Below are 24,009 nucleotides of genomic sequence, written 5' to 3' on the forward strand. Positions count from 1 at the left end.
GTTTGTCAGACACTTATCAAAGTTTTGAGATCAAAGGTTGGTAAAGAGGGTTGAAGAGCGATTGGAAAAAAATGTTTTTTTTTTCCTTCAAAGTTTTTAAAAGTTGAAGACAACTTGCAAGTTTGCCATTTTAGCCAGACACTTGAAGTCAAATCAGTATTTCGCAGGGCTTATAAAAAGATGTGGCCGGCAGGATATGGCGCCTGGCCTGGAGTTTGACACATGTGACGTAAGGCTTTATATACTGTACATACCTAAATTAAACATCTGTCCATGGGTCTGTGGCCTGACTACAGGGGGTCTGTGAAATAATTTTTATTATAATTCTTTCATTCTGATATTAAATTGTGAAAGAATTCACAACTCTTCAATAAAGCAATCAATTAACCTAGTTTAATATATTTTTTTAAATGTAATAATTTTGAAATTTGTCAAAATCCGTTTTGTGTCTCCAATTGCTTGCTAACGAGGCAGTGAATCAATAGCAAAGCAAAAGCGGCACTTAATTTTATAATGCTGTTTTTTAACTAAATAATTGGTAGCAGCCTGTTTGGGGGAAACTGACCCGGTTTGTTATCAGGAGGCGTGCAATTTGCAAATTTTATTTTTTAACTTAGGTATAGCTGAAAAATAACAAATATACTTGATATCAAATCGAATGTGTTGAGGAATAAAAAGGGCACTTATGTATGGCTTCAATGATCATTTTTGTTTTGTTTCCGCAAACATTTGTAATGGGGGTTCTTGGAAAAAAAATGCTTTCTTAAAAGGTTACCGGACTCCCAAAATTTGAGAACTCCTGCATCACATTTCAGCTGCTTTCATTCAGTGCGGCATTTCCGCTAGTGGGTGCTCTTGCCTTAAAAAAAAACAAAAAAAACCTCACCTCGCCTTCAATTGCATTTTTTTCTTCTCTCCTTTTCCTCAATCGAAGTCATGGGAGGCACTTTGCGTGCTTGTGCTACACAATCCCAATCATGATTAAATGCTCGCCCGTGGCCCAGATTACGAGACCAGAGCGGAATTCAACAGTTTAAAATAAATAAATAAAATAAATAACTGCGGTATATCTTTGTATGATTGCGGAAAGGCTAGCCTTTGTTGTGACGTCATTGGACAGTTTCTGCGCGTGCGTGGCTAACTGATACACGTTGTTCATCTTAATCTTGAAAACGACACATTTGACATAGGCGATTTGAAAAAGTGCCCCCCCCTCCACACACACACACACACACACACACACACACACGCCGCAAAACCCACAGTGAACTGGTCGTCGCGCTTCACTGACAGTCGACTTCTGTCGACTTCCCCGCCCAGGGACCAATCAGCTGCGCTTATGGGCGGGGTCTTGATTAAATGGACTCCACCTAATATATCCATTCGCCGTCTCTCCCAGTTACTTTCTAGCCAAGTCTGGGAGCTCAACCAGGAGCAGAGCGTGACTCTCACGTCCACGATCTTTTGGAGCGGATATGCACACATTTGGCCGCCGCAGCTCTTTTTTTGGACCTATATTATGAGAACTTTTATACAAGCTCGTTTCATTTATTTCATTCTCGGTTTTAACCATTGTATTCGTTTTTGACCATCATCGTTTCATCCGATTCCCCCCCTCTCGGCTGCTGCAAGCTACAATTTGTTGCTTATCGTCATCTGAAAAGAGGAATATCATTTCATTTCACCACTCGTCTTGGCTCTCTGCAACTGGTTTGGATTTGATGCCAATTACTGAAATCTGACAAAAGGGATTTGTATTTTTTCCTTCTACCAACAACACGTTCACTCCGAGGAATGTAAGCGACGTCTTCAAGTGCGCGCTCTGAGCAAGGGAGAATACGCAGCTCCTGTGGAAAAAAAAAAAAAAAAACTATGCGTCTTTGCTTTGTGGTGCAGGTTTCCCTTCTAACGATGCTGTAGACCGCTTGGGGGTCTGTGGTCCGCTTTGGATCGGGATACTGCAGAGATTGTCGTTCGAATTTTCGGGGACAATTATATTTATTTGGACCGAAATCGTGCACCCGCCTGGAAGCACAGCAAACAGTCAAATCATGGGGGACCCGATGTGGAGATATTATTTTGGAGTTCTCTTTCTTGTCTTTAAAGTACACACGTGTCGGGCGCTCATCTTGGAGTCAATTTATTGGAACACAACAAATACCAAGTAAGTACGCACGCACGCACGCAGTACAGTATACACAAGCAGACACACGTCGAACAGACGCCAGCAGTGGGTGCGCTATATAATACTGTAGTATATAGTATATAGTATAGTGTTGCTCATATGGGCTAACATAAATATATCAATATTCCAATATCTCACCCGGTCCAACAATGGCGCATGTCATTTCGGACTACGTACTATTTCCATTGTATTCCCATCGCAGTTTTGTCACTTATGCGATGGCATATAACGAAGGAACTTAACGTAGCCACCTTTTCAGTAAAATCATTTTACGCACACAATTGGCTTTAGTTCTCCTATATTCTATGGTTTGTTAGCCGAATAGCCAGCCGTGCGTTATGTACCCCCAGTGCGGCATACAAAGCACCTGAAACAATACACACGCTTAGCTGTTTGTTGTCTGTGGTTGGATTTCTTTAATTAATCAAGTGTTTATCAATTTTTGTCCGACCCGGGTTGTGGTTGAAAACATCATTCCAAACAACTGCATCAGTGCTTGCATTGTTAACACACTGCGTGGAACTTCATTTGAGAGCGTTCAATTAATTTACATTTTGGCCAAATAAAATGTTGTTTTTCTTTCTAGATTAATCCAATGCGGGAGGCACCGAAACAAACAAAATACGTTTAAATAAACCTTGCGCCTATTTCTCGACTGTTTTGGTTAGGGCACCAGGATTCTACCTTGAAAACCAAACGTTCTGTGTCCTTCACCGTGTGCAAGAGAGAGGGAGAAAACCATTTCATTGAGAATTTAAAATAAACTTCTGGAGCAGGCTAATTGCAATTCTGTATATGGACGAAAGACGAGCCATTAGCAGCTTACATTTTTATCTTTTTACTACGTACCTTGTGTAGACTACTACTACAATTTATTGGGCGAAGGTGCAGTTCTTTTTAAGATAACAAATCTATTGTGTCCTACAGCTTAGTGAGCCCCAATTTACAAGTTAACGATGATCGCTTTGAAAAATTCATATAATTCAAGTAAAGGAAAATGATCCACCAGAATTAATTTTCAGTCTCAAAAATTATGCTTTTGTTTCTGTCAGTCTACTGTGGTTGGTCATTTTTGTGAAGCACGGGTGCTAGATCAATTCAGACTGTTTAAATATCCAATGAGAGCATTTGACCGTTAGTTGACATCTGTTTTTAGTGACTATATGAAAGCCAATGGACTGTAAATTATTTTGATATATATATAATTCTATACAGACTGATGTATTTTGAGTCTTACGTGTATGGAGCTGATCTTTGGGCTCAGCACACTCGGCCACTATATTCTCTACTGCCACTGCTAAACGCCAACACCTCCCTAGATACAGAGAATGACCAGCAACGGACTCTTCAACGGAGCTGGCACCTTTCACTCAAATGCTTATCCATAACAGGTTTTTTAAGGTTTTATTTGCTGCTTTTAATACAAAATTTGTGACTAGCTTCCTTGTGACCCCTCACATGAGAAGCAATATAGAAAATGGGTGGATGGAAATGATCATAAATCTGTTTTTAATATAGGCAGCATTAAAATAGTGACTTGTCAACCTTGATTTTAAAAATGTGAAGCTTGTTTGACCTTGTAATAATAGCTGACTCCCCTAACTGAGACAAATGCAGCAACATTCCATCGGGAATTAGCGTTTGCGCTTTTTTTTGTCCTGTGTGTATTTCTCGGCTATGATATCATTTATTGAACTATGTGTTGGGATAAATCCTAATAGACCTAAGGTACCTATGTACCTATCATTACCTATGGTAATGATAGACAAAGAATTACTGAGCTTTACTTAAATTAATTTGTTGCAATAAAAACAATTAACAATAAAAACACTTAACAATGCCCGGAGGAAAATATAACTTAAGCTATTATTCAAAAACTAACATTATACCCTTTTTTAAAAATAACAACAATAAAACAAAACAAAAAAAAACATGCATAATCATTCTTGCAAGCACTTTTTCAAATGGCGCGGAATGATAGCAAAACATGAGAAAAAGTCAAACTTGATTTTCTTATTAAACTTGAAAGGAAGCCTATGGAAAATTCACAAGCTTTATGACTAGCTCTGTCAAGCAGGTCAGCAAAATGCCCCGCAGACTATATATGCTATGTATCTCATTGAGTTGATCTTAGTCTGCCTGTTTGACTATTCAAGAAGAATAAACGTTTGAAATGTGAAGACTCTAGGCTAGTCTAATGGCTTTGTGTGTAGGTGGGGGCAGTGGATAAAGAAAACTCACGGCTGGCTCTATCGCTTTTTGCATACATGCTACATGTGTGCGTCTGTGGGGAAAAAAAAAATCTAACCACAAGGCCCACAGCTATGTCAATTAAACCCTATTGTTATATGTACTGCCCTTATACATGAGCCTCCCAAGAAAAAAGGAAACACCCAAACTCACATTTTCCTCACCACAGTCTTTCTAACACACACACGCGCACATACACATGCCTCCTTCTAATCCATTTTGTAGTTGGGAGGGAGAAACAAAAGGGAGGCCTGCTTTACATGGTTTATGTAAAAAGAGTGCTCCCTCTTCTCCTCTGCAGTTCATTTAGAGATTACGTATAAGCCCAAAGGCGCTTTGTGACAGAGCAGTGACGGGGGCACCTCCGGGGTTCTTTGTTGTTCTGGGGGTCAGCCTTCTCCTTAGAGATGCAGGCCCATCGTGAATGAATGACGAGGGCCTCGGTTCGAAAGGTTGTCATGATGACGCCAAAGTGCCAAAATGTATCCCCCGAAATGATAGGTAGAAGAATCTGATATTTTAACGTAGCTAGCTCGTGATGCGTATTTGTGGGGGATTAGGTCAAATTTATGAAACAGTGCAGGGTTTGATGACTGTTTTATGATGATCAGCAGGATCACATATGAACATAAATGTGAATAAAACGAAACAAAGCAGGACAAGAAAGCACTGAGGCCCCTTGGGAAGAGGAGGGTAATTATGTCTCGGGCTGCTCAGATCCCGTAGGGCTGGATTACGGGATGAAAGGTGCAGGGAGTGCAGACAGAGCCAGAGAGGACAAGAGGGGATAGGCTGATAGTCAGCATAAAGACCTCTGTCTTTTCAGCCAACGGAGGGCAAAAGCCGCTGCGCTGCAAATAATTGAGGGTGGATTAACCTTCGCTATACCTTGGATTGCCCTCTCTGTCCATCGCCTTAATGAAACCTTGTGTTGCAATTATCTTGATCATTGCTAAAAACCGTAATTTCCCCAATATAAGACGCACTTTTCTTTTTTCAAAAAATGAAGGCCAAAACTATGGTTGCATCCTATGAACTGTAACTTGAAAATTAGATGATTATTTTTTTTTCGGAGGCAGATTGAGCTGTCAGCCACATAAACTGAGTTTTGACGCACAGATGTGCATTGATATATCGGCCGTATTCTTACTTACAATAATTACCTTAATTATTATCGCTTCGCCTGTGGTTGAGTTGGGGCTAACAGGAGCTCATGTTGTTATGGCATTATTGTCAATAAAAGAAACGAGCTGACTGAACCACCTTCCGAGTCCAACCTTGTTCAAACACAAGAATATTACTAAAACAGAGAGGGTCATGTAAAAGTTATGTCCCCAGTTGATTCAATTAAGAGTGGCAAGGTATAGAGGTGAGGGCCCCGGTTAAAGAACACTCTTTTATTAATTGTGATCTCTTGGCATATACACACACAATCATAAACTTGGTGAAACATGGATGCTGCGCAACTTTGGGTATTTTCAGTTAAATTAACTCGAGGTGACAAGGGATAAGAACTGCTTCAAGCGCAATCCAAGTTACACTGGCAAGGCATTCACTGACCGCTCACAATGTGGAAAATCTGTAACACTTGATGCAAACAAATAACTTATGGATATGTACACAAGAAAATATGAGGAGTTTACAAAAGATGAGATCAATTCTGTTTTGCCAAAGAGTTGGTGCGTTTTATACATGGTAACATAATACTAGAATTTGACACCAAAAATTAAGACCATAGGAAGAGAATGGAAGGGAGCGTCAGAAAGGGATTACTGTTTTTTGTAACTGCTGTTGGTTTTTGTAACACAATAAACCATTGGTTTAAATTTAAACAGTTGATAAAATAACCCCCCCCCCCCCCCCCCCACACACACACACACACACACACACACACACACACAAGCATCTCACACATACACTAGACACAAAGGACAAAATGTTGTTAGGCAAACAGATGGCACCTAAGCAAATACTCTTCTTTCATGTCTCCAGTGTCACTCATATGTTAACCCAAACTAGCAGGGCTTGTCAAACACAAATATAGCCCCAATTGGTACTGATGCTCGAGCTCTGGTTTGAAACAATACATACATGTAAGTAATACATGTAAGTAATCTTGTCAGAAGATTGGCAACCTTATCAATATGTGTGTGATACAGTGGACCCCTGCTATACAAAATGAATCCGTTCAGCAGTTGGGATCGTTAGGCGCAATCGTAAAAACATCAACATTGTATATACCGTATTTTTCGGATTTGAGTCCAGTGCGGTTTATCTGCTGTTTTTTTCCACCAGTCAAGCAAATGTGTGCATCAGCTCAAGGAGTCAGTTTATGGAACAACTATGAAATAGAACTGAAAAGATTTGAATCAATAGCTGGGCTCAAAAAGAGTTTTAAAATATACTATTAAAAATATATTTTTTAAATGTCTAAATTGAATAAGATCTTGCATAAAAGTTTGTGACGTGTAAATTTGATATACTGGATACAGTATACTGTATATGATTGTATTTATAATATTATGATGTATATGATGTATATATTATTTATGTGCAGTGTGTGCAATGTTCACTCAATTAATTTATCAATTAAACAATGGGAGACAGAATATAGAACTGAAAATATGTAAATCAATAGCTGGGCTCAAAAAGAGTTTTAAAATATACCATTAAAAATATATTTTTTAAATGTCTAAATTGAATAAGATCTTGTATAAAAGTTTGTGACGTGTAAATTTGATATACTGGATACAGTATACTGTATATGATTGTATTTTTTAATATTATGATGTATATGATGTGTATATTATTCATGTGCAGTGTGTGCAATGTTCACTCAATTAATTTATCAATTAAACAATGGGAGACAGAATGCTATCAAAGTGTTGGTTTGAACTTCGAACTCCTATTTAACTCTGCAGTATTCTGTTGGTGATATGTAGGTAATATCGATCCACCCATTTTCTATAAATATAATGTTTGGACTAAACATACAGGCAAGTTCAGTCTGTTAAAGAGAGGCTGTTGCAGTTGGTAGACAATCAAAAAAAATGTAAAAAAAACAAATTAAAACTTTTATAACCACCTTTTTGCATAAATATCTGATGTTATGGCCAGCAGCTTATAGTCCAGTGTGGCTTATCTGTGGCAAACAATGGGTTTTTTTTGCTCAATTTTTGCTGCTGCGGCTTATATACCGGTGCGGCTTATTGTCGGAAAAATAAGGCACATGTTAAAAGTTGGTGACAAAATAGTATGGTAAGTGCTACTTTTATACTGTATAATATACATGTATACAATTGAAAAGGACCATAAATAAATACGATACTAAAGATTTATTTACCTTTGAGTCACATGACAAGCTTGTTAGGGTTCCTAGCAACAGTAGCATAGGCTAGCCTTCTTCTTTGTATTTATTGATTATCTCCTGCTTCATTTCCATACTAATCATCTTGTTCTCCCTAGTACATAACTATCAATCTTCAGATGTATGGCGAACAAATTAGAGTTTGAATTAAGCACTAAAATGCACAATAAATATGATATTGTAAGCACTCATACGAGTTCAAATCTTTAGCGTGTTGCCATCTTGACGCCATTACACTGACCAATAGTAGACCAGCATCTTAGTAACGCCGACCAATGGTGGACCGGTAACTTTGGGAGTCATGACGCTGACCAATAGCAGACCAGCATTGTAGTGACGTAAGCAATGACATGAGGAGTGATGTATGAGCGCCGTGCACCTGGCAATTATGCACACTGACCGACATGTTTAAGTAGAGAAGTTATTTCGTCCCCTCTTTAAGGCATTTATCCCGCTTTACGATTAACATCAAGAACTGTCATTACCTGTGGGGTGGTTGTTTGTTGTTTTGCCTCCCTCTTGAGGAGTTTTTAGGTAATTGTTCTTATTTTCTGTTGGCGTCAAACTGCCTCCACTGCAACGCGTCACTACAATGCTAGTCTGCTATTGCATCTTACCTAGACATCACCAATAATATTGTTTTCTGTGACATCACAATTATTCAGGGCTCACTAAAACAACCAATCATGGCTGACCTGTTTTCTTACTTCAATCCTAGTGCATTTGCAAGCTGAGATGTGATTGGTTGTTACCTAAGCTCAGAGCAGCTGTGATGTCGTTTTCAGTCAACAGCAAGACGAAAAATGGCTGCCCCAAGAGATGAATAAAAATGAGGAGATTTTGCTGCTTAATTTCTATTCCAAAATGCAATATTAACCAGAATGGCAGAATGTACCGGGTTCACATCTCCTTTTATCTCATTTCACCAAGAAACTCTTGGTCTAATATAATAATAAAGCTGTCGGAAAATTTTCATTGTTTCCATTTTTTTTCTGTCAACATCCTGCCTCTCTTTGTCCCCGTGTGTCCATCACTACTTTGCTACTGAGTGTGTCCTCAGGGGCAGAAAACATATCCACTCGGCCTACTTAGCTGTTGTGCATGACTGTATTAGTCTTTCCTGTATATGTTGAAGCCATGCACATGTGTACTTGTGCACATATGATCGCCAGAAGCAAATTTAAAGATGATGGGTGGTCTTAAGAGGGGCATGGAGAAAAGAATATGCAGTCAGTTTGTGTTCATTTGCAAGTAAAAGATAATAGGTGAGTGATAAAGAGGTGTGGATTTGATACTACAGTATGTGTATTTATTATTGAACACTAGTCTGATTTATCCCCATTCCCTTCAATTCAATTGTGTGCTTGTGGACAGTTATGAATTGAATGTGCCTTGCCGCGAGTCTCCTGCATGAGGTCTTTGTTGCCACACTGTGTGCGAGCGTGTGTGTGGCTTTTGTAGCAGTCCCATAAAAGGACAAGATTTGCCGTAATTCCCCAAATATAAGACGCGCCTGCGAATAAGATGCACCCCAAATGCATTACATTTCAAATACAGTAATGTTGTAATGTGACTAATTACTTTGAAATGACAGCAATGTGTAATAAATAATGCATTACAGTTTTGAAATAACTTACCCAACACTGCTCCCAGAAGTACCCATTAGACCATTAGAGAACCACTGGTATATGTTATAATCTAAAAGACGCACCAACACTTTAGCAACAATGCCAAAACAATTGTAAAACAACATAAATCTCATGTTTCCAAACTCTTCATATTTTCTTGTGTCTATTTACGTAAATTATATATTTGTTGCGCGTAAAGTGAAGTGTGTTTCAGATTTTCCACATTGTGAGCAGTCCGTGAACGTAGCGCCAGCGAAACGTGCTCCACACAGGAGCCTTTTCCTCGCAAGGCGGCTCAAGTTCATTTTACCATAAATACCCAAATTTGTGCAGGATTCATGTTTCACCTAGTTTATGATTGTGTCTGTATGCCAAAAGACCTCAATAAAAAAACAAGTCAAATGCAATACCTTTCCGTGTATCTCTAACCCAGTGTTCCCCAAACCTTTGATCACCACGGACCAGTCAACGCCTTACATCATCCTTGTATGTAATATCAACAGCGGCCAGAGGCGGCGCCAAAAAAACAGAGCTCAAGCACAAACGTATGAACTGGAATTAAATCATCGGGTGCAGTCCACGTGGCCGGTACCAGTTGATCCATGCACCGGTACCGGTCCGCGGACCAGGGGTTGGGGACCACTGCTCTAACTGAAGGTCGGTATTATGTTGAAAATATCCATCTATTTTTGTATAAATGTTCAGTCTGATGAATATAAGACAGTGGTCCCCAACCTTTTGATCACCGCGGCCCGGTCAACACCTTTCACTTTTCTGGGATGTGACAGAGCCAATACTTTCACCGACAGCACCTTTATTTTTTGCGGCAATACTCGCCTGCAAAAAATAAAACTTTCAATGTCGCAATCAAGTGGCCGAGACCGTGCTAAATACTGTGCTGACAATGCTGCGCTGTCGTTAGCTTAGCACAGTAACTACGGTTCAACAGCTGTTAAGTGAAGCAAACACTGCACATACCAGTTGTCCCAAGTTCTCGCTTCCGCCTTTCGACAAGCCAGGTGAGGGCTCTTGCTTGGCCCTGTTTCGTATTGAAAGCTCAGCTGGCCGTGTTGAATCACTCCCGGTGACCGCAAAGCGGCCGCCATGATTCATTCCTGCTCCCTGCGTGAGCCGTTGAATGTTCCTCGAAGTTGTTTGGCTGTGGCGACTCAAAACGCGGAAAAAGTAAATAAAAAATTACTTCACGCAAAAGGCGAATTTTCGCTTCTCGTGACCGCGCGCGGCCATTTGCGTTGCTCCATTCGCTTCCATCGCGTCGCCCGACGTGCCTTCGCGCCCAGTCACGCGAACTCCATTAAACTAAATCATCTCCAAAACATTATTTCGGGTGCAGCCCACGCGGCCCGGTAATAAAAAAAAGGGAAAAAACAAAACAGAAAAATGTATACTATTTTCTGCGTAAATATGTGATGTTATATATATATATATATATATATATATATATATATATATATATATATATATATATATATAGTGATCCCTCGCTACTTCACGCTTTGCCTATCGCGCCCTTAGTGCATCGCGGATTGTTTGGGGGGGAGAAAACAAAAATCATATTGCGGAGAGACGTGCCAGATAGGCAAGTTATCTATAAATGCACTTGTCACTGGCACTCCTTGGAAGTCGAACGACTACTGCAGTACACATATTTACTTTAATCTTAAATGATTAAACCTTATACAGTAAATGTACTGGTTTGCCCTCTCTTTTCCGTGTCTAGTCACGTGCCTATACGTTTACCACCTCCTCGGACGTCCGAAGAGAGCGAGTAACAAGAAGCTCAACGAACATGATTAAAACGCAGAGTTTACGCTTTAAATTCCAATTTATTACAAAAGGCAAGAGGATACAAAAACTTGCTTTCAGCTCTCCTGGAACCGCCTGTGTGCGCTCACCTTAGCACACACTCGCACGTTACAAATGTGCTAGTAAGCACATTGATTGAGAGCCTGGTCTCTGGGAGCCGATCACGTGACTCGTAGGTGTGCCGAGAGCAAACGCCCACACCCGGTCTGTCTGCCTACATAGAGAGCAACAGAGAAATGCGCAGCTTTGGAAAACTGACTTTTACCTAGATTTCTTTTGTAGTAAATTGAAATTTCAAGTGTATTGTTATGATATAAGAGGCTTCACTTTAATTCGATGTTCGGGCAGCTGCTCGCGAGAGTTCAAGTGGTACCTACAGTTCAGTTAGTGTTTAAGGTTTAATCATTTAAGATTTAAGTAAATATGTGTACAGTACTGCGTAATATTTGTCTTAAATATATGCATAGAATGAAGACTTTTCATTTTTACAAAACAAAAAAAAATGTGTGTGTGGGGGGGTTAGGGGTGCTATATTGGGGTTTTCACTTATCGCGGGGGTGGGGGGGTTCTGGTCTCAATCAACCGCGAAAAATGAGGGATCACTGTATATATACATATATGTGTGTACGTATATATATATATATATATATATATATATATATATATATATATATATATATATATATATATATATACATACATATATATATATATACATACATATATGTGTGTACGTATATATATATATATATATATATATATATATATATATATATATATATATATATATATATATATATATATATATATATATATATATATATAAACACATATATGTGTATATGTACAGTATATATACACAGTGGACCCCTGTGTCCCTGGCTTAAAAAAATAAAAACAACTGTCATGACCCTAGGGCAGGCATGTCCAAAGTCCGGCCCGGGGGCAAAATGCGATCCGTGGTCAATTTCCATCCGGGCCGCAGCCTCTGTCATAAAATCAATAATGTCTGGCCCGCATGGAGAATGAATACATCGGGCAGCAGCGCTGTTACATGCATGTGCTAATTGCTGTCATCTATAGGCTAAATCAGGAACAGCAAATTAGTATATGAGTAAATGACTGTATGAGCCCCTAACTTTCTAAAATGGCAACAATCAACAAAAGGAGGAAAGTTGACTGCGAGGGCCGACGGTTCAAGGATGAGTGGAAATCGGACTATTTCTTCACTGAAATACGGAACAACTGTGTCTGCTTCATTTGTAAAGAGACAGTGGCTGTTTTTGAAGTGTTCAAAGTGAAGCGACATTACCAAACAAAACATGCTGACGTATACGGCAAGATCACAGGTAATGAACACAGCGAGAAACTGAAACATCTTGAAGCTAGTTTAATCTCACAGCAGCAATATTTTACAACGTTTACCGACAGCTGGATAAGGACCAGTTCGAGAGATTCGAGCATTTGGTAAGAAAATGCTAAGCTTGTTCGGGTTGACGTATTTGAGAAGACATTCTCGGTTATGAACTTAAATAAGAGCCGCCGTGTGAGGACACGGCTATCGGACTTCGACTTACAAGACATCTTGCGCATCCATACTACTGCCATAGAGCCACACCTGGCCTTTTGTCCTGCACGCCAGATCTCATCCCTTCATCCCTCACACTTCATCAGTCATTTTTCATTTATTTTTCATCTGAAAACGTTTTTTTTTTTTTAACTTTTCACTCCAGAATACTACCCATTTAAAAATCCAATCAACATGTATTGTTGCTAATGTCATATTTTAAATGAGCCACTTGCTGTTGCACTTGTTGATATGACTATTACTTTCTCTGTTGTGTTTACAATTTTTATAAATATTAAACTGCCATAGTGAGATATTTTTTCATGTTTCTAATGTAATTTGCACCCAAGAGTACAATTAATTTTTTTTCAACTGTTACAAAAAAGTTAAAGTGTTAAAAAAAAGTGAAGTTAAGTGAATATTCAATCTCGATATTTAATGTCAATTCAATTTTGATGTACACGCTTGAAATGAACCAAAACACATGCTTAAGATAGATGTGAAACACAGAACAGCTCGCTGAAATGTATTTAAATTAAATGCTGTAATATGTAAAGAACGCCCGCCAAAGTTGGCCCCCCTACATTTTTAACACACCAAATCTGGCCCCCTTTGCAAAAAGTTTGAACAGCCCTGCCCTAGGGGGTTGGCTGTATTTGTGTTGTTTTGTCTGTTGTTTTTAGATAATCACACTTTTTTTCTGTTGCCATGAATCACTACTATCACTACTATGCTGGTCTGCTATTGGTCGGCCTCACTCGTTTCAAAATGGCGGAAAATATAAAGCTTTGTTCTATCGTGAGTGGTTACAAAACCGTATTTATAGTGCATTTTACTGCTTAATTCAAACTTGAAGGGGTTAGCCATGGGTACCAAAATTGCTAGTGATGTGAAAGAGACAAGTAAGATGATTTATATGGAAATGAAGCTGGAAATAATCAAGAAATACGAAGCTAGCCTAGCCTAGGCTACCCTTACGAGGGAATATAGGGCATAACAAGCGCCACTCAAAGGTAAATAAATCCTTTCCATAATTTTTATTCATGATGTTTTCTGATTGTATACAAAAAGTGCAACAAATAGATGTTTGACCAAAGATGATGAATAATAGTGATTAATAATATTTTAACAATGACCAAAATAGGCGTGATTAATATTTTGGACATAATCGTGCAGTCCTACTTGTAGCCATTAAATATCAGCATCATAGCTGTCTTGTCCTCAAAGACATATTAACTTCTTTTAACTGTATTGAATTCATGTATTTTTTTTTTTAAATTGCATTTGTAAAATGCAACTCAACTTTATTTATATAACACTTTAATATGAGTTGTTTAACCCGCATCTGTAGGTCACATGCTTAGTTTGCTGCACAGCAAATAACTTTCAATTCAAGCCTAATTTTTTAAAGTGTATGAGAATATGTGTATTGTTGGAATGCTGCGGGGCCTCTGCATACTTGAGACAAAATGGTGCTATTATTCTACTTTTGGGAAATATTTAGTGAAATTCAATTACACTCCCAGACAAAGCCCCCCAGGCTTCCTACTACTGTTGCTGTTGCTGAAATGTTTCCTCACACAGTGAGGCTTTTCTTTCATTGTTCATTCTTTTGTTAGTGTGGTGTCCTGCCATAGCCTTCATTGTTTCTTTCGTGGATTTCTCGTCAGTTACTTTCAAATTATTTTACAATCTACAGTTGAATAAAATTGGTGCATATTTGTTTTCAGTATGGGAAATTTATTGACACATTTCTGATATGTTTGTTTAATCCTATTATAACATTGGACAAAACACCTCCTTAATGAAATTTGAGGACATAGCAACATATATTGATGTTAGACATCGATGATTTTTATCATTTGTAAACAAATTCATTAATGTAGCATTCCAAGCTTTTTCTGTTGCAGGCTGTGAACCCAACATTGGAAATCGATTTTTTCCCCATCGGGCTCAACGGTTTACATCCCGTGCTTCTTATATGAAACATGGGACAGTTGAGATAATACATCTCATGAAGTACACGCTATGTTTGTCATGGCAATGAGGGAGACAGCTACTCCTACAAGACACGTTAATGGCTCCCAGCGTGACCATCAACCAATGAGGGCAACTCCGGGGTGGGATTAGATTACGACTCCTGTCCTCATTGGTCAGTCAATGGTCGTGCTGATAGCTAATCACGTGCCCGTTTCCTTCATGAAATTCAAACACATCGCAAGGCGTAAAAGGAGAGAGGAGAATAGGGTTGTAGCAGGGCATTGTAAATCTCTTACCTAGCTTTCTTTTTTATTAATGAAATTTAAAACGTAAACTCTGATTATCATGTTATCATGTTTGGTCAGCTACAAGCTTCACTCTAATTAGACTTCCAGGTGCCACTAATATAACCGCGGCTCTGGGTGAGACTGCAGCCAAAGGGATGGGAACGGGAAGGAAAAACAGCACAGGTACTGAGTAAGGTTTAATAATTTAAGATTTAAGTAAACATGTGTACTGCAGTAATATTTGTATTGAATATGTAAAGTATAAGTACTTTTCACATTTCAAAAAGTCAGGTACGCGCACACACATGCATGAAAATTCTGGGGTTGACAGGGGGGGTACTTCGTGGTTTTTGTCACAGGGGAGTTCCGGTCACCATTAACCACGAAAAACGAGGGATTACTTTATTACTCAAAATGACTCTGACATCACATTCAACTCATCTTTCATTTCAAATGACGACATTATAAAAACAACATTTTTTTCACCTTTGCAACATTGCCCTATTTTATCTCCGATTGATGCAGCAACCTTATTTTATGCAAGCTCCAAAAGTCTGCAATCAGTACAAATCAGTTTTGTTCATTATTTATAAAATACTACACGGCTAGCATATTCCTATCTTGACAAATTCGTGTTACCGTATATTCCATTTCGAATCCTTTACTCACGAGACGCCACTTTGTTGGTGATCCCAAGCTAAAACAAAGCACGCAGATCACAGCATTTTCCATTCGGGTGCCAGTGATTTGGAATGCCCTTACAATAAAAGCTACTTCAGTAGAAATGTTTAAAATCCAAAACAGATTTACAGAATCAGAACCAGAATCACCTTTATTGTCACCGTATTACTACAATGAATGTTACTCCCAGGTGTCTACATTGAAAAGCAAAAAAAACAAAAACAAGCAAGATACACTTTGTAAAATACAGCAATTTACAGTGATATACAGTATGTATATACAATATATGCATGGGATAAAAATAAGATATAGAGATAAGTGAGGAAAGTATAAAATGCTGATTTTGAAATAAAATACTAAAATGCTATAGACTCAGGAAGGAAGAATAATACCAGATTCAGGGTCAAAATGTTGCACATACTGAGAATTTATTTTTTATTTTTTAAGCAATTGCTCGTTTCAGGGTTGGTACATCAGTCATGGGATGTGTTTAGTGCGGTGATGGCTCCACTGGACCGAGTTCTGATGTGGCCTTAGCATTGGGCATCTATTGCTCCTTGTTGAGCCTGAAAGGGGGCTCCTCCCGGCTGCGGTCCCTTCTCAAGTTTTCTTATTTCTTCCCCGAATAGGGTTTTAAGTTTTGCCTCACCCTTCTGGGGAGCTTAGTTCAGGGGACACCGTTGTGCATTTGTGATCTTCTCTGTGATTCTTTCACTTATGAAGGTCTTTGAGGTTCTCTATGACATTGAATTGACTAATTTGCCTAGTTTTGTCTTTGGCTTGGTGTTATAATGATAGAGCAGTTTGACCCTCATTTTGATTGAGTTACACATAGCAGTGTTATTCATCAACCAAGCTTAAATTAATAGACTAACATTATGTGTTTGGCTGTCCAACAGCAGGCAGGTTAACTCTGTGTTGTGCTTCCGCCAAAGCCTCTTCTTCAAGGCCTCGAAAGGAGGCAAAAGCCAACCCAATATTCAACCTGAATTTTGAGTGCACACTATCCACCTTTAGCAGATTCCGGTTTTCTGCTTTGTAAGCCCTTGTTGGTGAGAAACTGCATCAGCCCTTTGGTCATTTAGCGGCAGCTCACAGTGACACACACACCTGACTGGCTGGAGTGAAAACGTTAAGTCTCCACCCAGCAAAGTCCAGATCAAGCTACAAAAAAAAAAAAAAAAAAAACTCAAAATAAACAAGAGGGCTAGCTGAGGACAAAATGCCTAACACACATTAACAGAAGCCCAGAGGTGTTGATTGAGATGGATTTCATTTGTATCCATCTATTGTAACCAACACATATATTGAAACCAAAAATCAACAATACATGTCTGGTAATAAGTAATAACGTGGGATCTTTCCAACTTCTCTTATTTCAGATTTGTGCCAGGACAAGGTGTGGTACTTTACCCTCAGATTGGGGATAAATTGGACATTGTGTGCCCCCGAGTGGACGGTGGGGTGGGTGAAGGAGTGGAGTATTACAAGGTGTACATGGTGCCCAGGGAGCAACTGGAGAGCTGCACCATTACCAAAGCTGACACACCTCTCCTCAACTGTGTCAAGCCTGACCAGGACGTGAAGTTCACCCTCAAGTTTCAGGAGTTCAGCCCAAACCTATGGGGTTTGGAGTTCTTCAGGGGAAAGGACTATTACATCATCTGTAAGTATCATTAATAAAGTACTGTGATCTTTAATGCCCCTTTTAATGTTTTGTAATTTTTAAGTGACACTGTTTAAGATTTAGACAGTTTTTCATTAAAAATGAATCAATTAAATTATTATAAATTTAATAAACTTGCAAATAGATGTGTTCTTAACGACCAGCAGTATGTTTTAAATATAATCGTAGGTCTGGTTAATGATATTACATGAAGGGTGGCACTCCCCAGAAGTTTGCCATGTCTGTTATAGCTACAGACAGCAAGGAGGAGTGTGTTTTGCTGCATTTACCATCATGCCTCTAAAGCTCAGACGCATGCGAAAAATTACACACGACTTCTATCATAGTTTGGTCACTTTGACCAAAGTACTTTATTCTTTTTGTGTATATTTCACATTATGTTGGGGGCCAGCTCGCTTTACTGATTACCTGCAATGTACTAACATCCTCGGGGAAGTTTTGACAGGGTTTAGTGAAGGCCTCCTGGGTTGTAATGTGGGAGGTGGACTGGACCATCTGTGGTGCAGGGGGGGTGTATTGAAGATAAGACCATCTGTGAGGCTCTGCCACTGCCATCTGTGTGCTGTCACTAGAGGAAGGCAATATTTCTTACTCCCTAGAAGAAAGAGCAAGAAGAAATGGTGTGTTCAGCATTCAGGAAAAAAAATGCTGGAAATACTACATAATCCAAACGGTGTACAATAATCATGCTCAATCCACTAATCAAGAGTGAATTTATAAACCTCTTGCGTAACTGAATACTTAATAAATACCAAATTAATACTTTTGCTGATTTCCTCCAGGTAACTGAGCAATATGTGCTGGGAAACAGTATATTAAGCAGTTGCTTCAGCGATACATTTTCAATTAAAGTGGGCCCCTGTGTTACGACATTAATCCGTTCTGCAGTTGGGGTCATAAAGCGAATTTGTCGTATGACGGGCAATCCAAACCTACGTTAAATAGCTAATGCGTTTAGAACCCCAGGTAAAAACATAAAAATTAGATGTACGTATTATAAATTGATACCAAAATAGTTTAGTAAGTGTTACGTATATATAATGTACACGTATACATTCCGAAAACATCATAAGTAAAAAATAAAGAAAGGATTTATTTACACTGTATTTATTCATTTTTATTGAGGGCCACATTGCAGTTACAGTTTCTGTCAGCGGGCCGGTATGACTTTGATAAAATAAATCTTAGGTGTGTTTGCCACACTGCTAACTAGTTTTGAAATCAGAGAGCGACAGAGGGCAAACAAATGCTTGTTTTTTTCCCGTAGTAATTTTAAAAGCTAAAGTCAACTGATAAATGTGGTATTTTAACCAGAAACTTGAATTCGAATCAGCATTTCGCGGGCCGCATCAAATGATGTGGCGGGCCGGATCTGGCCCCCGGGCCTTGAGTTTGACACCTGTGCCCTGGGGTCATGACAGATGTTTTTGTCGCAAAATCGGGAAAATGTCATAAAGAGGGGGATGAAAAAACTCAGTATTCAAGGTCACAACATAAAAAAAACGTAAATCAAGGTCGTTGTAACATGGGGGTCCACTGTAGTTAGTAGACAAATTTGTCAATGATGGCTTCTCTTAAACTCAAAAAGTGTTCTAGTTATTTGTGGTGTCCTATATGTACTGTGTGAAATCTAGCTTTAGGGTTTTATAAACATGCAGGTTGAGAGTTAAAGCCATTGATCAACCTTTTGCTCAGGCACACTTAGGGACACTTTACATGAGGACGCTTGCAAGTAAAAATGGCAAATATTCAGAAAATGTAAAACTTCGCTTTGACCTGCTCACGTTGCATCACATACATGCTCTATAACAATGCTCTATAACGCTTCTATAACAATGAAGTAGACATGTCTGTCTGGATACTGTCCCAGTCAATGCCGTTTTGTGTTATGTTTATTTTATAGTCTAAAGTGACGCAGAACACAGCAGAAAACATAATACCCTCTAGCACTATGGTAGTTACCTCACAGCACCACCTAGTCGCCTGGCATGCATACACAGTAGAATTCCCCATACTTTCTATATGCACATGTGATCTCTCTGAAAAACATTTGCCTAAATGCGAAATAAAAAAGTGGAGTTGAGATTCTTTTTGTATTTTATTTATGTATTTATTTATTTTTTGCGTCGACGCTTTCAATGGCTTTCATCAGCCTTCAGTATTAGGGATAATGCATGCACATCTTTTGTAATGCTCAAATGAAGCTTTTGTGGGCCATTTGTGGCAGAAACAAGTACTGCAGTTGATTTGGAAAAACCCTTGCCTTTGAATTGCCCACAGCACGCTGAAGTGAAATCCAATTACGAAATAAAGATGAATTAATGACAAGTAAAAATGTTTATATTTATTGTTTACTTAGTTATTATTGTGGTTATGTAGCAGTTAATCTCATAAAAAAACTTTGTGACAGACCAATTTATAATTTATATTCATGATTTTCAAACAATAGATGAATTTGAAGTCACATGTCGTCAGCCTGTCTGTCCAATTTCATGAAATAATTTACAAATAAATTGGACATTCACATTGCAAACAACCAGCTGTTGATGTATGGAGTAAGATAGCTGTCAAAAAGACATATGCGTGTTGCCTAATGCCGGAGTTGATGATTTGCAGATGGACTGACCTTGCTTGGTAGCTTGGCGTGATGTCATCTAAATTTGCATATTCAACTCAAATCCAAAGGCTCAGATCCACGAATGCATGAATCTAAAAGAGAGATTTGCGAAGCCAAAGGAGAGATTCATGCAAAGATGTGAAGTCATGTCTCGCGAGAGTCAACACTCAAATGAGTGGTGAAACACATAGGTCTCGCCAGAGTCGTACTCATATGAAAGGTGAAACAGGTATGTCTCGTGACAGTCGTTCTTATACGAATGTTGACACACACATACGTCTTTTTGACAACAATTTTACGTCAGAATTCTGAAGCTTCTAAGAAACTGATCTGCCTCTACTCTTGCCACTGAATGTCATCTGTTCAGGATTAGAGTTCAGAGAGAAAGGGTAAATTTAGATCATCTTGAACATGAAGAAGTAAGTGCTAAAGAGGCATCTCATAAACAAGCAGAGGAAGGTACATGTCTATAGAAACAGATGCGAGACAAGGATGGTGCATATTGTCACAGTGCTAGGGGTGCAGCTCGAGGCAGCTTCTCTGTGCACACACTGTTCAAGCTGCATCCTTACGCGAGCAGTCAACATACCCGGAGCACTATACTCACTGATATATATTGCATTTCTTTCTACAAAACTTCATCATGGCATGGAAAAAGAATCATTTTTTCCATTTATAAAAGTGTTACACTAAAGACATGTTCTTACTGGAACCGTCAAAAGGATGTGCATAATGGCCAAAATATCACATTACAATGTTTTAAAATTAAAATAAAGGTAGGGGTTTTATTATGATTGTTATAATTTGTTTTATTTTTTTTTTAAATATGGTTTTATAATAAATTGCACATTTCTGAACATTTTCCTTATGTGTTGAATGTCCGTCAATCCATCCATCATCTTAACTACTAACTTACTACTAACTTAACTACTACTTTCACGAGGACAATGATACACACACCAGGGAGACAATGCAGTTGCTGTCAAAGTCACAAAGATGGCAGTAGAAACTGCTGAGTACTAAAATGCTAAAGTGCTACATTGAGGCAGGTTCTCCCACCCCTCTCCCCCCCAGTCCTTCCCCTTCCCTTATATTGTCTGATTGCTCATTGGACAAAGGAGTCTTTAAGTCTATTGGTTCTGCACCAAGGAAGAAGCAGCCTATTACTATATATACTTTCTTGCGCACTGATGATAGTGTGGCATTGTCCATAATAGCCAAGAGTTTTTTTCATGGATGTCCTCTCTACCACTGTCACCATGGGGTCCAGGTCCATACCGACCACAGAGCCAGCCCTGATAAGTTTGTGCAGCCTGTTGGGAGTCCCTCTTTGATATGCTTCCTCCCCAGCATACCACAGCATAAAATAAGACACTAGCGACCACACTCTGATAGAACATCCACCGTAGTTTCCTGCAGATGTTAAAGGATCGTAGCCTCCTAGGAAAGTACAATCTGCTCTGGCCCGTCTTGTAGCGGTGATCTAGGTGACCAGTCCAGCTTGCTATCCAGCCGCACCCTGAGGTACTTGTCGTTTTCTCCAACTTCCACCTCGTCTCCCCGATCACCACTGGCCGTGTTCCAAATTCAATGACCAGGTCCTTGGTTTTAGAGGTGTTGAGAGGTGTTGAGCTGTTGGCAGTTCTACTTGCTCCAGGGAACAAAGTCCTTAATCAGAACCCTGTACTCTCCTTCTCCAGCATCCCTAATACATCCCATTATGGCTGAGTCATCAGCAAACCTCTGCATGTGACACAGCTATGAGCTGGAACAGAAGTTTGAAGTGTATAGGGTGAAGAGCAGGGGAGGCAGTACTGTCCCTTGAACTGTTCCTTGATGTGCCCCTGTGCTGCAGGCCACAGTGTTCAATGTGATGTTTTTTAGCATGATGTACTACGGTCTGTGTGTAAGGTGGTCCGATATCCAGGACACTAAACAGGGTTCCAGTTGCACCGTCCTCAGCTTTTCCTGAAGCTTGTGGGGCTTGATGGTGTTAATTGCTTCAGCTCTGCAGCTGTTGCAGATGACTGCTTTTGATTTATGGCATTATAATGTAAACAGTACACAGATTATCCCTTTTTTTGACTTGGAGAAGCTCCAGCCTTGCAAGTAATAAAGGAAAAATATCTGCAGAATTAATTATAAAAGTAAAGGGACGAGAGAGAAAAAAAAGATGCTTAGTAGAATTGACGAGCTTTGTTTGTCAGACAACTATGTTTTTGTGTGAAGTTTGTTTAATATTAGAAGCGTATGCAGTGACCCGGAACAAAAAAATAACTTTGGTCTAGATTCATGTTTGTGTTTGCATTCTTTGTAGCTCATACTGAAGGTTTACTGCAAGGATTTGATGAGTCTTGGCACAAGCACTTGATACATAATTAATTAAGCGGCGTTTAATCCTCCATGTCCTCTCTCAAAAGCCAAGGAACTCGCATCAATTCACAAGATCTGGATTTCAACCAATTGGATTAGCGTTATTTTATATTGATAAACTGTACATATACAGTGGGCTCCCGTGTTACGACCTTAATCCGTTCAGCGGTTAGGCTCGTAACTCGAATTCGCCGTATGACGGGCAATCCAAACCTATGTTAACTAGTGAATGCGTGCAACGCGTGCAAAAACCTTAGGTAAAAACATCACGACTTTATACACATATTAAAGATTAGTAACATAATCTACTGTACAGTTAAATTAAATAACATAAATTTACAAAGGAAAAATGACATTTACCTTTGGGGCGACGTGACTTGAACTGGGTGGAGGCGGAGGGGAGCAGAGACCAACCCAAATTTTCTTAAACGAGAATTTTTTTCAAACGAGAACTTTTTTTAAACGATGACTTTTTTTGTTCAAACAAGTACTTATTTTTTAAAGATAATTTTTTTAAACGAGAACATATCACCGGCGATTTCCTTCTCTTTAATCCATAATGGAAGCCTCTCCATTTTGTTGTTGACCGAGGTCCGTCCTCTGGCAAGGAAAGACTTGCTTGCTTTAATAGCTTCCTTGTTCTTGAGAATTGTAACGATTGTTGAGCGGTTACGACCATACACACTAGCAAGGTTAACTATGCGTGCGCCTCCTTCGTATTTTTTTATTATCTCCTGCTTCGTTTCTATTGTCATCATCATCTTACTTCTTCCTTTACCGCCACTTGCAATTTTAAAAACCATGTCTAACAGATAAAAGTTTGCAAAGTCTTCACAACAGACCGACCAGGTCGTGCCATCAAGCAATGAGGGAGTTCGGCCAATAGCATATCGGCATTTCTGTGATTGACGTAACACCGGCCAATAGCATATCGGCATCTCCGTGACTGCCTTAATCGACCAATAGCATATCGGCATCTCCGTGACTGCCTTAATCGACCAATAGCATATCGGTATTTCTGTGACATGCGAGAAAAGTTATTTTTGTTGATGCAACAAAGCAAAAAAAATAGTGCGGACACACTGTTGGATGGTTCGTAAGACGAAAGGTTTGTGCGTAAGAGGAGGACAAAAAAACGCCGCGGTCCACGTCGTAAGATGAAAAATTCGTAAGACAGGGGATCGTTAACCTGGGGCCCACTGTACTTATATTCAACAATTCATTTAAGCATATTGATTTAAAAAGTATGCTGTATATTTCAGCATCTCATTGACAGACATTTAAGTCTATGTCCTAAAAGTCTTTGTGCTGAAAACAAATAATTGATTTGTGTGTGTGTGTGTGTGTGTGTGTGTGTGTGTGTGTGTGTGTGTGTGTGTGTGTGTGTGCGAGCAGTATGCTTGACACATGTTGTGTTGCATCTGTCCAACAGGCAGCTTTATGCCTGAAGATATTTCTGTCACAGTGCCTACAAGTGTGTGCAATGTGCTTCCATGCATGCCCGTGTCTGTGAATGTGTCTTTAAGTGGCTGTGCTTGCTGTTCCAGTTTGGAGCAAATA

General features: G+C 39.2%; 1 protein-coding gene across 1 annotated transcript in view; it reads left to right on the top strand.

The window, feature by feature from the left end:
* Window positions 1–1,424: 1,424 nt before the first annotated feature.
* efnb2a (ephrin-B2a) overlaps window positions 1,425–24,009 on the top strand; it is a 44,692-nt gene continuing 22,107 nt past the window's right edge. The window contains exons 1-2 of the mRNA XM_088415664.1: window positions 1,425–2,164; window positions 17,155–17,438. Of these exons, the coding sequence (XP_088271790.1) occupies window positions 2,052–2,164; window positions 17,155–17,438 (397 nt within the window). The 5' untranslated portion in view covers window positions 1,425–2,051. The remainder of the gene's footprint in view (window positions 2,165–17,154; window positions 17,439–24,009) is intronic.

The sequence above is a fragment of the Hippichthys cyanospilos genome, chromosome 5 (genome assembly GCF_059441005.1).
Source record: "Hippichthys cyanospilos isolate Australia breed blue-spotted pipefish chromosome 5, RoL_Hcya_1.0, whole genome shotgun sequence".
Lineage (NCBI taxonomy): Eukaryota > Metazoa > Chordata > Actinopteri > Syngnathiformes > Syngnathidae > Hippichthys > Hippichthys cyanospilos.